At 45.3% G+C, this 12,036-nt stretch overlaps 2 protein-coding genes across 2 annotated transcripts; both read left to right on the top strand.

Annotated features, from left to right (window-relative positions):
- The first annotated feature begins 289 nt into the window (after nucleotides 1–289).
- LOC138830515 (olfactory receptor 1P1-like) lies at nucleotides 290–1,243 on the top strand. The gene has a single exon (XM_070026896.1). It carries the CDS (start codon nucleotides 290–292, stop codon nucleotides 1,241–1,243), a length of 954 nt encoding a protein of 317 aa, XP_069882997.1.
- Nucleotides 1,244–9,164: 7,921 nt separating this feature from the next.
- LOC138830514 (olfactory receptor 1D2-like) lies at nucleotides 9,165–10,109 on the top strand. The gene has a single exon (XM_070026895.1). The coding sequence runs from the start codon at nucleotides 9,165–9,167 to the stop codon at nucleotides 10,107–10,109; it is 945 nt and encodes a 314-aa protein (XP_069882996.1).
- The last annotated feature ends 1,927 nt before the right edge of the window (nucleotides 10,110–12,036 follow it).

Genomic DNA, 12,036 nt, shown 5'->3' with positions numbered 1-12,036 from the left:
CACAGTTAAAGGAAAAGAAAGTAGGAGCCAAACAACTTAGGCAGGTAGGGTTCTAAATCAAGCAAGAAGTCAATTTCTACTTCATGAAACTGTCTCCTGGACTTTCCTAGAACTGTGCATTTAAAAATAAAACCCTGCGTGCACATCAAAGGGCATCTATACAAATGAGTTGTCATTCTCTCTTCTCCGGAGGTCAGCGAAGGAATGGCAGGCTCACTGATCATCTCAGCATTTTAAAAGGGAATCACTGAAGATCTCTATCTCTCTATCTCTCTGGCCTCTTGGGCCAATGGCAGGAGAGAATCAGAGCAGTAGCTTTGAGTTCCTCCTCTGGGGACTATCAGAGCGCCCAGAGCAGCAGCGCCTTCTCTTCCTGCTATTCCTGTGGATGTACGCCATCACGGTGGCTGGGAACCTGCTCATTGTCCTGGCCATTGGTGCTGACACCCGTCTCCATACTCCCATGTACTTCTTCCTTGCCAGCCTGTCCTGTGCAGACATCTTTTTCACCTCTACCACGGTGCCCAAGGCCCTGGTGAACATCCAGACCCAGAGCAGGTCCATCTCCTACGCGGGATGTCTGGTGCAGCTCTACTTCTTCTTGACCTTTGGGGACATGGACATCTTTCTCCTGGCCACCATGGCCTATGACCGCTATGTGGCTATTTGTCACCCCCTCCATTACATGACCATCATGAGCCGTGGGCGCTGCGTGTTCATGGTGACTTCCTGTTGGGTCCTTACAAATCTCGTTGCCATGACCCACACGTTCCTCATCTTCCGGCTCTCCTTCTGCTCCAAGAAGATCATTCCGGACTTCTTCTGTGACCTGGGGCCCTTGATGAAGGTCTCTTGCTCTGACACCCGAGTCAATGAGCTTGTGCTTCTCTTCTTGGGAGGGGCGGTCATTCTAGTCCCCTTCTTGCTCATCTTGGTTTCTTATATCTGCATTACTCTGGCGATCCTTCGAGTCCCTTCTGCACGGGGAAGGCTCAAGGCCTTCTCCACCTGTGGCTCCCACCTAGCTGTGGTTACCCTGTTCTTTGGGACAGTGATCAGGGCCTATCTGTGTCCCTCATCCTCTTCCTCCAACTCCGTGGTAGAGGACACGGCTGCTGCTGTCATGTACACGGTGGTGACGCCCCTATTGAACCCCTTCATTTACAGCCTGCGGAACAAGGACATGAAAGGGGCCTTGCTTAGACTTCTCAGGGGCAAAATTTCCTTCTCCTGTGGCCCGTAACTTCTTCAGACAATCCAAAAACATCCTCAAGCATCCTCTGGCAAGGGGCTTCCAGAGCTTTCTGCCTCAGAGGTCTCAGTTCTTAAGAAGCCTGACTCTGCGCTGCTTCCTGACTCCCCTCCATGAGTTTGATGTGGTTGAGGAACATGGAAAGCTTTTATATCGTGTTTTAAAGTTCACTTGATATTCATTGCTTGCTTGTTCATTTGTTTTATGATCCTGCCAAACAGCAATATTTCAGTTGACAGCAGACTACGTATTTGAAGGAGGTTTCGTAAGATTATTTGGGAGCTGAAAAATTCCCATGGCCTGCTGATCTTGCGTCCTAACATCATAGCACAATGTTTTGCTCACACACTGGGATCCTGGGGTGAAGCCTGCTGCCCTGCCAGTTGTATTAGAGCACAAAAAAATATGTCCAGTAGGTCGTACCTGTTTGTGACAATAAAAGACTATGTTGCTGTTTATGTACTGTACTACGTGTCATTATTTTTCAGTATGCTCTTGTTTTATTGTGAAAATACTGTACAGAGGGGTAACAATTACATGGGCAAGATAAGTTCCTCCTTTATTTCCCTTTCCCATCCCTTCCCATCCTCTCCCTACCCTCCCACCCAAATCTCCCCCCCCCCACTAAAGTTGTGAAGTTTGTTCGACATAATGACTTGTACATCTCATTGTTGCAATGGGTCCACCTGTATCCCTATTTAAACGATTTGTTTTTTCCCTTCCCCTCCACAAATTACAGTATGTTCTTTCCAGTTATAGGAGTATTACTGTAAAACAGTAAGTTGTATCAAAAGCTCTCATTGAGTGATGGACATATGCCATCTAGGTTTGTTTAAGTAAACTCTATTATGTTTGGACAATAAGAAAAATTACCTAACAGCATATTTCTCAGAATGTTTCCTTATCATTAAGACATGTGACTTCTTTGTTAGTAACTTGTTATGAGGACATATGTTTTTTCCAATGTATATAATTCTAAAAGTCTATGGAGACTTCATGTTAGTTCATCAAAACTGGGTCAGTGAGGAAAGTATGTTAATGACAGAAAATTAGCACTACAGGCACTGGGGACTCACATCTGTAATCCAAACCATTCAGGAGGCTGAAATCTGGAGGTTAGTGATTCAATGGTTTACTAGACTATAGTTACCAGCAAAAAGCAGGGCTAGAGGTATCATTAAAGTGATAGAGCACAATCCTAGCAAGTGTGATTATTGGAAGAAGTGACATGTTTTTAAATATACTTAATATTAGCTCAGATGTTTTGTATCTAAAGAATACCACCCACGAAATCATGGATTATACATGCCAGTGTTAGGAGGACTTAGTATATCTTATAATAGATATATAAACACTAAAATAAAGTACAAAGTATTCATTATACAACTCAATATATACATATGTATTAAAATGGAACACAAATGTATGCATATAACAATTTTAAAGAGTAGTTGTATCAGACACTACATTGATAAGAATGGATATTGCACAACAATGGAACGTCACCCATGCCTGTTAGAATAACCACTACCAACAACACAAAATACTCAAGTTAACTATGATGTGGAGAAGCAGTAATGATCTTTGTCATTACGGTGTCTAGAAAGGACTGCAAGACCCAGCTACTCAGAAGTGGAAGCAGGAAGAATATAGTCTGTGTCCATCTCAAAAGCAAGCTGGGTATATGGGTACACACCTGTGACCCAACTACTTGGGAAGTAGAGATAGGAATATCCTAGTTCAAGGCTTGCCCAGGCAAAGTTAATATGACACTCTGATAAACTGGAACAAAAGGGACTGGGGCATGGCTCTAGTGGTAGAGTACTTGCCTGACAAATGAGGCCCAAAGTAGGAAACACAAAAGGTGGTGGTAGAGGTAAAGGAACTGCAAAATAACTTCTAGAGTTCCAGAAATGTTTTGTTTGTTCTTTGAAGTTGTCTAAATACTCGTGAGTATTCGGTTTGTAAAAGCAAATGAAAATAAAAACCAGCTGCTTTTTTTTTTTGGTCAGTCCTGGGGCCTGAGCACTGTCCCTCAGCTATTCAGCTAAAGGCTAGCACTCTACCGCTTGAACGACAGAGCCACTTCTGGCTTTTTCTGTTTATGTGGTGCTGAGGAATCAAAACCAGAGCCTCATGCATGTGAGGCAAGCACTCTACCACTGAGCCACCTTCCCAGCCCTCTCAGCTGCTTTATTTATTCTGAAGCATGAACATCATTATTTTTTCAGTCTGTATGTGATAATCATATTATTTGGAGTTGCTATATGCCCTCCACATGTGAGTCCTTGTTTTTATTTTATTTTATTTTTTTTCTGTTTTGTGGCAGTTCTGAGACTTGAACTCAAGGTCTAGGTGCTGTCCCTGAGATATTGTGCACACGGTTAGTGCTCTGCCACTTGAACCAAAGCTCCATTTCCGGTTTTTGAGTGGTTAATAGAAGATAAGAGTCTCATGAGGACTTTTTGTCTGGGCTGGCTTTGAGCCACAATCCTTAGATCTCAGCCTCCTGAGTAGCTAGAATTACAGACATGAGCCACCAGTACCTCACTGGTTAGTTCTGGTTTTTTGAATCTTCTTCCATTGTCTATCTCCTTATCTGTGAATGGGTGTTGGGTATTGTAGTTTTAAATTATTGAGAGGGAAATTGAGAGCTAGGTGACATTATTTGCTTCCAGACATGATATTTTGTGGCTCCTCCTTTTCTTCTTCTCCTCTCCCTCCTGTTCCTTCTCTCCTCCTCCTTCTTTTTCCTTCTTTGGACAGAGTCATTGTATATCCCAAGCTGGCTCAAACTTGCAATCTTTCTGCTACCTCAGCTTCCTGCATTCAAGAATTATAGATGTGTGTCACTAGGGCTGCCCAAGAATTAGCAATGTGGGGGTCCATTTCCTGTATTGAGGACCAAAGTCAGGGTCTCACCCACATTAGGCAAGTGCTTTCCCATGGCTTCACATCCCCAGCTCCTGAGGGTGGTTGTTTCTTTTTTTCCATTTATTTTACTTAGTATTTGAAGCCACTAGTGTTTGAGATTTTCCAGACCTTTAATGACTCAAAAGCCAGGCTTCAAGACTTACGAGCTGGCTTACTCTTGCTCCTAAGGAAGCTTGCAACATCACTGTGCAGTAATCATTGGTTTCCTTCCTGTAAACAAAACTCATTTCCCAAGACTTTTGCCTCTCAACATTCACATTGGAGCAATTATCCTCATTCATCTCAAGTAGCTGTCTTGGGATTGTTTCCCCAAGGCCTCTCCAAAACTGATAAATAGACTGATGCAGTCCCTCTTTGGCCCCTTTCTGCATGAATCTGGGATCCAAGCATCAGTTTGCAGATTCCTCTGGCCGATTAAGACATAAAGAGCCTGGAGACAAAACTTGGGGCTCTTCTTTTGGGGGGACTTTTTTTTGTAGACCCAGGGAACAATCTCCCTGCCTTGCCCATCCTTAGGCAATAAGACAAGTCACCATGACCTAATCAGGAAATAATGGATTATAATCTTTTGTGTCTTGACTAAAGTTTCATCCTATGTAAGATCAAAGTTGAGGCAGAAGAACCACAGCACTCTGAGAGCCACTCCAAGCAGTGGGTAAGATCTGACCCTCTCTCTCTCTCTCTCTCTCTCTCTCTCTCTCTCTCTCTCTCTCTCTCTCTCTCTCTCTCTCTCTCTCTCTCTCTCTCTCTTTCTCTCCCCCCTCTTTCCCCTTCCCTTCTCCTATCTCCATTTTCTCATGCACACACACACACACACACACACACGCACACACACACGCACACATACACACACACACATACTGTACAATCTAATCTTAGTATTTCAAGATAACACAAGATTCCTTCAAATCACGGAAGAGTATGATACTTCTCTGAGTGCTCGCCACAGGCTCTGTTCCACGTGACGACCAGGGCCTCTAGGCCGACCATCCAGGTGGCTGAGGAAGCTCGGGCAGTCACTGTGGTGTTCTTTTCCATTCTCAAGCCACCGAGACATTCTCAGAGCAGGATGAGACCACCCACTACCTTCGCTTTCTCATTCTTCATTTTTCCAGATGGCAAAGCAGCCTCCCTGTGGTTGGCCCCAGGATTCCAGATTTTCTCCCTCTCCCTGGGAAACACTGCATGCCTGCTCATGACTTGTCTCCACCATCACATCCCACTGTGACTCTCTTCCACTCCTCAGCCCCAGGCTGAAGTATTGCAAGCAATAAATGAGCTTTATGTAAGGTTTAGCTAACCTCTGTTTAACCACAGCCAGTATGAGTAGCAAATAACAAGCACAAGATGGGCGCGGGTGGCTCACCCCTGTAATCCTCGCTACTCAAGAGGCTGAGATCTGAGGGTCGCGGTTCAAAGCCAGCCTGGGCAGAAAAGTCCGTGAGACTCTTATCTCCAATAAACCACCACAAAACCAGAAGTGGCGCTGTGGCTCAAGTGATAGCGCACTCGCCTTGAGCTGAAGAGCTGAGGAACAGCGCCCAGGTCCAGAGTTCAAGCCCCACGACTGAAAAAATAAATAAATAAATAACAGGTACAGAAAGCTGTGCACACGGCCTCTAGAGCATATCCAGAGTTACCCTCACTCTCATGCACACTTCGAAGGTCTAACCAGCACCTCCTGCCACTCGCTCCGAAGCAATCACTCCATCTGTGGGCTTCTGAAACTTATATGAATGCCTTCCCTTCCTCACAGCCACCTTTGCTGGCAACATACCTAAGTCGTGTGTGTGTGTGTGTGTGTGTGTGTGTGTGTACATGCATCAATACTGGCACTTGAATTCCAGACCTTTCACTCTCACTCGGCTTTCTTGCTCGACTGATATTCTACCCCTTGAGCCACACCTCATCTTTGATCTTTTTGCTAGTTAGTTGGGGATAGGAGTATCTCAAATGTGTCTTCTTGGGCTGGCTTTAAACATTGATCCTCTGACTTCAGCCTCCTGAGTAGCTAGATGTACAGGCATGAACCAGTGGCAGCTGACTTTGCTCCTGACTGCTTTAGAGTGTGTGTGTGTGTGTGTGTGTGTGTGTGTGTGTGTGTGTGTGTGTGTGTGTGTGTGTGGTGTGTGTGTGTGTGTGTGTGTGTCCTGGAGCTTGAACTCAAAACATAGCCCCTGTCCCTTAGCTTTGCTTTGATTTTTGCTTAAGGCTAGCATTCTACCACTTGAGCCACAATTCCACTTCTGGCTATTTTCAACGGTGTTTAATTGGAGATTAGTCATACAATCTTTCCTGCCTTGGCTGCCTTTGAACCACAATCTTCAGATCTCAGCCTCCTGAGTAGCTAAGATCAGGCATGATCCAGCACCAGCACCAGCTTTCTGGCTATTTTATTCTCTAATTCCTAGCCCTTATGCTTTTGTATAAAAAGCCTAGGATAATTCATTCCTGTACTTTTTTCTTTTCCCATGAGTTGCACTTCAGGGCCTTTTGTTGGGGTTTGGGGGCTTGGTTGGGGTTGTGTTGTGTTTTGCCATGCTAGGGATCAAACAGGAATTTGAATATGCTAGGCAAACATCTCCCACTATGTTGGAGATGTTCCTGCTGGTTCCTTCCAAGCCTAATAATTTTGCTGGGATCTGGACATTTTTAGAAAATGTACTGTAGCAGTTCAGAGGTGGCAGTCTCCTCTTCTGGGGCTCATTTTTCTTGACTCATTTATGGCTCAGTCTAAAGTCACTGTCGGTATTGGAAGAGCTCTCCGGCCTACCTTCCCTGACCACGCCCCTTCCCGAGTTAAACGCCACCCACTGCAGCCCAATATAGTGTATCAGTTCTCTAGGGCAAAAACCCCAAAAAAAGAAAGGAAGGAGGTGAAGGAGAAGGAGAGGGAGGGAAAAGTAGCAAGAGAAGGAAGGAGAAAGGGAAAGGGAAAGGAAGGAACTAATCCAATCAAAATTGTCTCTTTTGCAGTATTTGATTTTGTTTGTTTGCTTGCAGTTAGTGGCTGAGGTTTCCCCTCCTCATTCTCCAGTCTAAACAGTACCATCACAACCCTCCCCCAGCTGTCTCTACTACAGCCTGCACCCCATTCTTGAGAGCGTCTTTACACCATGCTCTGTTGTAAATAGCATCAGTTCCTTTGGGGCAAGAATAAGAACTATGTTAGGGCAGATTCTACTCCCAAGCAAATTCTTGGTGATAAAGGTCCTGAGTTGGGTGTGAAGTGAGGGATCTTCTCTCACAGAGAGCCTTTTTCCAGGGCTGAACTCGTGGAGGAGAGCCGCAGTGTGAGGTCCCTGCCTGGAGCCTTGTGTTCATGAGCCTGACCAAGGATGACCTCCCCACACTGCCAATCCAGCCAGCCTAGACCTTCCAACTCTCATCTATCTACTTAAATTCATGTTCTTGTGCTGGTTTCCCTGTAAATCTTTTTCAGAAGCTTTAAATAACTTGGGTTTTGTTGTTGTTTTACAATTTTCACCAGCTTTACTGAAGAGTGAGTCCATGAACTCTTATAGACTCACACTGGAAGTCAACTATAAATTGATTGGAAATCATTTTCAAATTTAATGATCTAATTGTTCACTCAGAAGCAACAATGTGTGTGTGTGTGTGTGTGTGTGTGTGTGTGAGAGAGAGAGAGAGAGAGAGAGAGAGAGAGAGAGAGAGAGAGAGAGAGAACTGTCCCTTTGTTTTTTTGCTCAAGGCTAGCACTCTACCACTTGAGCCCAGCTCTATTTCCAGCTTTTTTGGTGGTTAATTGGCGATAAGAGGCTCAGGGAAGCCTGGTAATGGTGGCTCATGCCTATAATCCTAGCTACTCAGAAGGCTGAGATCTGAGATTCCAGCCTAGTCAGGAAACTCTGTGAGACTTATTTCTAATCAACCACTAGAAAGCTGGAAGTGGCACTGTGGTCCAAAGTGGTAGAGTGCTAGCCTTGAGTGAAAAAGCTCAATACAACAATTAAGGTTCATAACTAGAAGTTTCTGGAATGATCACACTGCATAAAGACTTGCCATGTTTATCTCTCTAGTCAATAGTTGGATGCTTGTTTGAGTTCAGGTTTGGGAGGTAACTCAGTGGTAGAACACTTGCATAGCATGCGCAATGTCTTGGATTCCATCCTTAGAGCCACAAAAAAATTATTTGAGAAGTTTAGCAAGAATTTTATTTAATAAAACAGGATAAAGTGGGGAGAACTAAGAAAGGAGGTGAAGGGGAGTGGGGACAGAGAATGGTAAAAGGAAGGGCAGGTGAATACAGGTACTATATTCAATGTATATTTGTGATAATGGATAGAACCACACCACTTGAGGGGATAGGTGGGGTTGGGAGGGATGGGGAAGAAAGGTGGAGGGGCTAAGACTGTTCCAGATGCATTATACTTACAAAATGATTTGTTAAATTTAAGCCCTTTTGTACAAGTACATAAGAATATTTTTTAAAGCAAGGAAGAAAATAGGAAGGAAGGAAAGAAGGAAGGAAGGAAAGAAGGAAGGAAGGAAGGAAGGAAGGAAGGAAGGAAGGAAGGAAGGAAGGAAGGAAGGAAGGGGAAGGGAGGGAGAGAGGGAGGGAGGGAGGGAGGGAGAAGGGTGGGAAAAGGGAGGGAAGAAGAGAAAAAGGGAACTATCTCTTGTACAATAGAGTTGGGGAAGAGTCAAACAGATGGTTCTTGCCTCCTGGTATTTATCTTGGAGATTTCAGGTACCACAAAAATTTGAAGGGCAGGGGACAAGGATATCTCTGTGTTGTCTAGTCTAGTCTTTCCTGTCTCTAGTCTTGAACTCCTGTCTCAGCAATGCTACTGCCTCAGCCTCCTGAGTAGCTGGGGAACACAAGTTACCATGCCCAGCTCTTAAGGTATTTTTTATTATTATTAAGGAACGTGTTGACCCTACTGATCATGTTCTTAACCAATTGCAATCATTTGGTGAGCACTTGCTTATGTTCATGTTGCAGAAGCGTCGGGGAATGGATGGAGGCAATCAGAGTGGGGAATCTGGGTTCCTCCTGCTGGGGATTTCAGAGATTCCTGAGCAGCAGTCTATCCTCTTTTGGGCGTTCCTGTCCATGTACCTGGTCACTGTGGTGGGGAATGTGCTCATCATCCTGGCCATCACCTCGGACTCACGCCTGTATACTCCCATGTACTTTTTCCTGGCCAACCTCTCCCTCACGGACCTATTCTTCGTCACCAACACCATCCCCAAGATGCTGGTGAACCTTCAGTCGCAGAACAAAGCCATCTCCTATGGCGGGTGTCTGACACAGCTCTACTTTCTGGTCTCCCTGGTGGCCCTGGACAACCTCATCCTGGCAGTGATGGCCTATGACCGCTATGTGGCCATCTGCCGCCCCCTCCACTACACCACAGCCATGAGCCCTAAGCTCTGTGTCTCTCTCCTGGCCCTGTGCTGGGTCCTGTCTGTCCTCTATGGCCTCATCCACACCCTCCTCATGACCAGGGTAATCTTCTGTGGATCGCGGAAAATCCACTACATCTTCTGTGAGATGTACGTCCTGTTGAGGCTTGCATGTTCCAACACCCAGGTCAACCACCTGGCGCTGATTGTCACAGGCTGCTTGGTCTTCCTCGTTCCCTTTGGGTTCATGATCCTGTCCTATGTCTGGATCATCAGAGCCATCCTCAGAATCCCCTCAGCCTCTAACAAGTACAAAGCCTTCTCCACCTGTGCCTCCCATTTGGCTGTGGTCTCTCTCTTCTATGGGACACTGTGTATGGTATATCTGCAGCCCCTCCACACCTACTCCATGAAGGATTCAGTAGCCACGGTGATGTATGCTGTGGTGACCCCCATGATGAACCCTTTCATCTACAGCCTGAGGAACAAGGATATGCATTGGGCGCTGGGAAGGCTTGTGAGGAAGCCCTGTCAGGGGCTCACAAGGGGGTAATTTGGGGAAAGGGACATTGAAGCTATGCAGAAGCATTGTCTTGCAGGTTATACAGAAGTAATCAGAACATCTCTCCAGTTCAGAATGAGCTCATGTATTATAGTGATTTTTTTAAAAAATAGATATGGAAGTCTCACCTGCTTTCTGCCTACCTCTCCACCCTCCCCAGATCTTGCCAGTCCGGTACTTAATAAAGTCTCACGAATACTACAACTTTACAGGATTGAATTGGTCAGTGTGCCTGACCACAGGACCCCATTCTCAGCCTCGGGCAGATAATACTCCATTATGGCCTCCAGGTGTGTCTTGAAAGTTATCTACCATCCATCCAAGGCATGGGCACTGAATGGTAACTGGTAGAATGGTTGGTTGGTCGCTGGGCTATGGTGGTTTGAAGGAGAGCTTTAGAAATGAATGAGGAGAGCCAGGACTTCAGCAAGACTCAGGCAGGTAAAGTCCACTGGCTTTTAGTCTGCGGTAAGGAAGAACACTCGCTCTGGGCAGATTAGCCAATGAGGATAGGAAGAAGGCGGGCCTTCCGCAGAACCAGCTAATGAAACGCCGGGAGGGATCGGCCCTCGAATTTCCCGGTCCCCAACCGCGACAGGCCTTGTTCTCACGTTTAGCAGGCTGCGAGCGCCATCCAGTGGCAGCCTGCAGAACTCTCCAGCGACTCCTTGTAAACAGCTGTTGTAACCTTCAGCACCCGGCCCCCCCTCCCCCACCCCACCCCCACATTTATACCTAAGAGGTTAATTTCAGACTAATTCCAGGAATAAATTAAAAGAACAACATGAAACGAGTCATTTCAGGATCACCACCATGTGATAAAACTGATGTGATAGCTGATTTTTAAAACAAAAATAAAATTCCCAGTAAACTAGGAATTAAAAACTCATAATAAAATAAATTCAGGCTGGGAATGTGGCTTAGCGGTAGAGTGCTTGCCTAGCATGCATGAAGACCTCAGTACCACATAAACAGAAAAGGCCAAAAGTGGTGCTGTGGCTCAAATGGTAGAGCTCTAGCCTTGAGCACAGAGAAGCTCAGGGACAGTGCCCAGGCCCTGAGTTCAAGACCCAAGACTGGCAAAAAAAATATACAAATAAATAAAAATACATCCAAAGAGAATTTACTCTTTGCAAAACACTGAGTTTAGGCACTGTTATTAAAAAGATGAATGCAAATACCACAACTGTCACTGATTTTTGTCATTGCTGGCTATTGTTCATTTGTACATTTTGTTTTTTTGTGTGTGGTGTGCCAGTTACTGGGGCTTTAATTCAAGGCATCAAACTCTTAGCTTTTTTTACTCAAGACTACTATTCTACCACTTGAGCCACATATCCATTTCTGGTTTTTTGCTGGTTAACTGGAGATAAGAGTCTCACAGACTTTTCTTCCTAGGCTGTCTTTGAATTGCAACCCACAGATCTCAGCCTCCTGGGTAGCTAGAATTACAGGCATGAGCACCACCAGAGCACCTAAATAGCAATGTGCAGACAGGGCCAAGAAGGTTCGTGTCTTTCATTGGGCTACTTTTGATTGGCTGTTTTCTGTTTTGTGAGATATTGGCTATCTCTCGCATCATTTTTTAAAATTTTGCCTTTGAGGGAATGATTCAAGAATGGGTTGTCATATCTGTACCCCATCCGGCCCATATCCTGGCCTAACATGCCTCCTCATTCCCCCTGGATCATAGTGTTTCTCTGTCCACCATGTCACTTTAAGTGGGGCCTCTTCCACACTCAAAACTGTGTACCTGAAAATCATACCGTTCCTTCTGATCCCTTTGTACTCAGGGATAGCTATGTGAACTGTGCACAGAAACCCATGCTAGGAAAGCTAATCTTCCCTGATACAGCCCCAGGCCCCATCTCCTGGCCCTTCCCCATCTGGAAGGCTGACAAAAGGACAAAATGACAAC

This window comes from Dipodomys merriami, unplaced genomic scaffold (assembly GCF_024711535.1).
Source record: "Dipodomys merriami isolate MVZ:Mamm:240054 unplaced genomic scaffold, mDipMer1.0.p SCAF_19, whole genome shotgun sequence".
NCBI classification, from domain to species: Eukaryota; Metazoa; Chordata; class Mammalia; order Rodentia; family Heteromyidae; genus Dipodomys; species Dipodomys merriami.
This window is presented reverse-complemented; position numbering and strand designations above follow the sequence as displayed.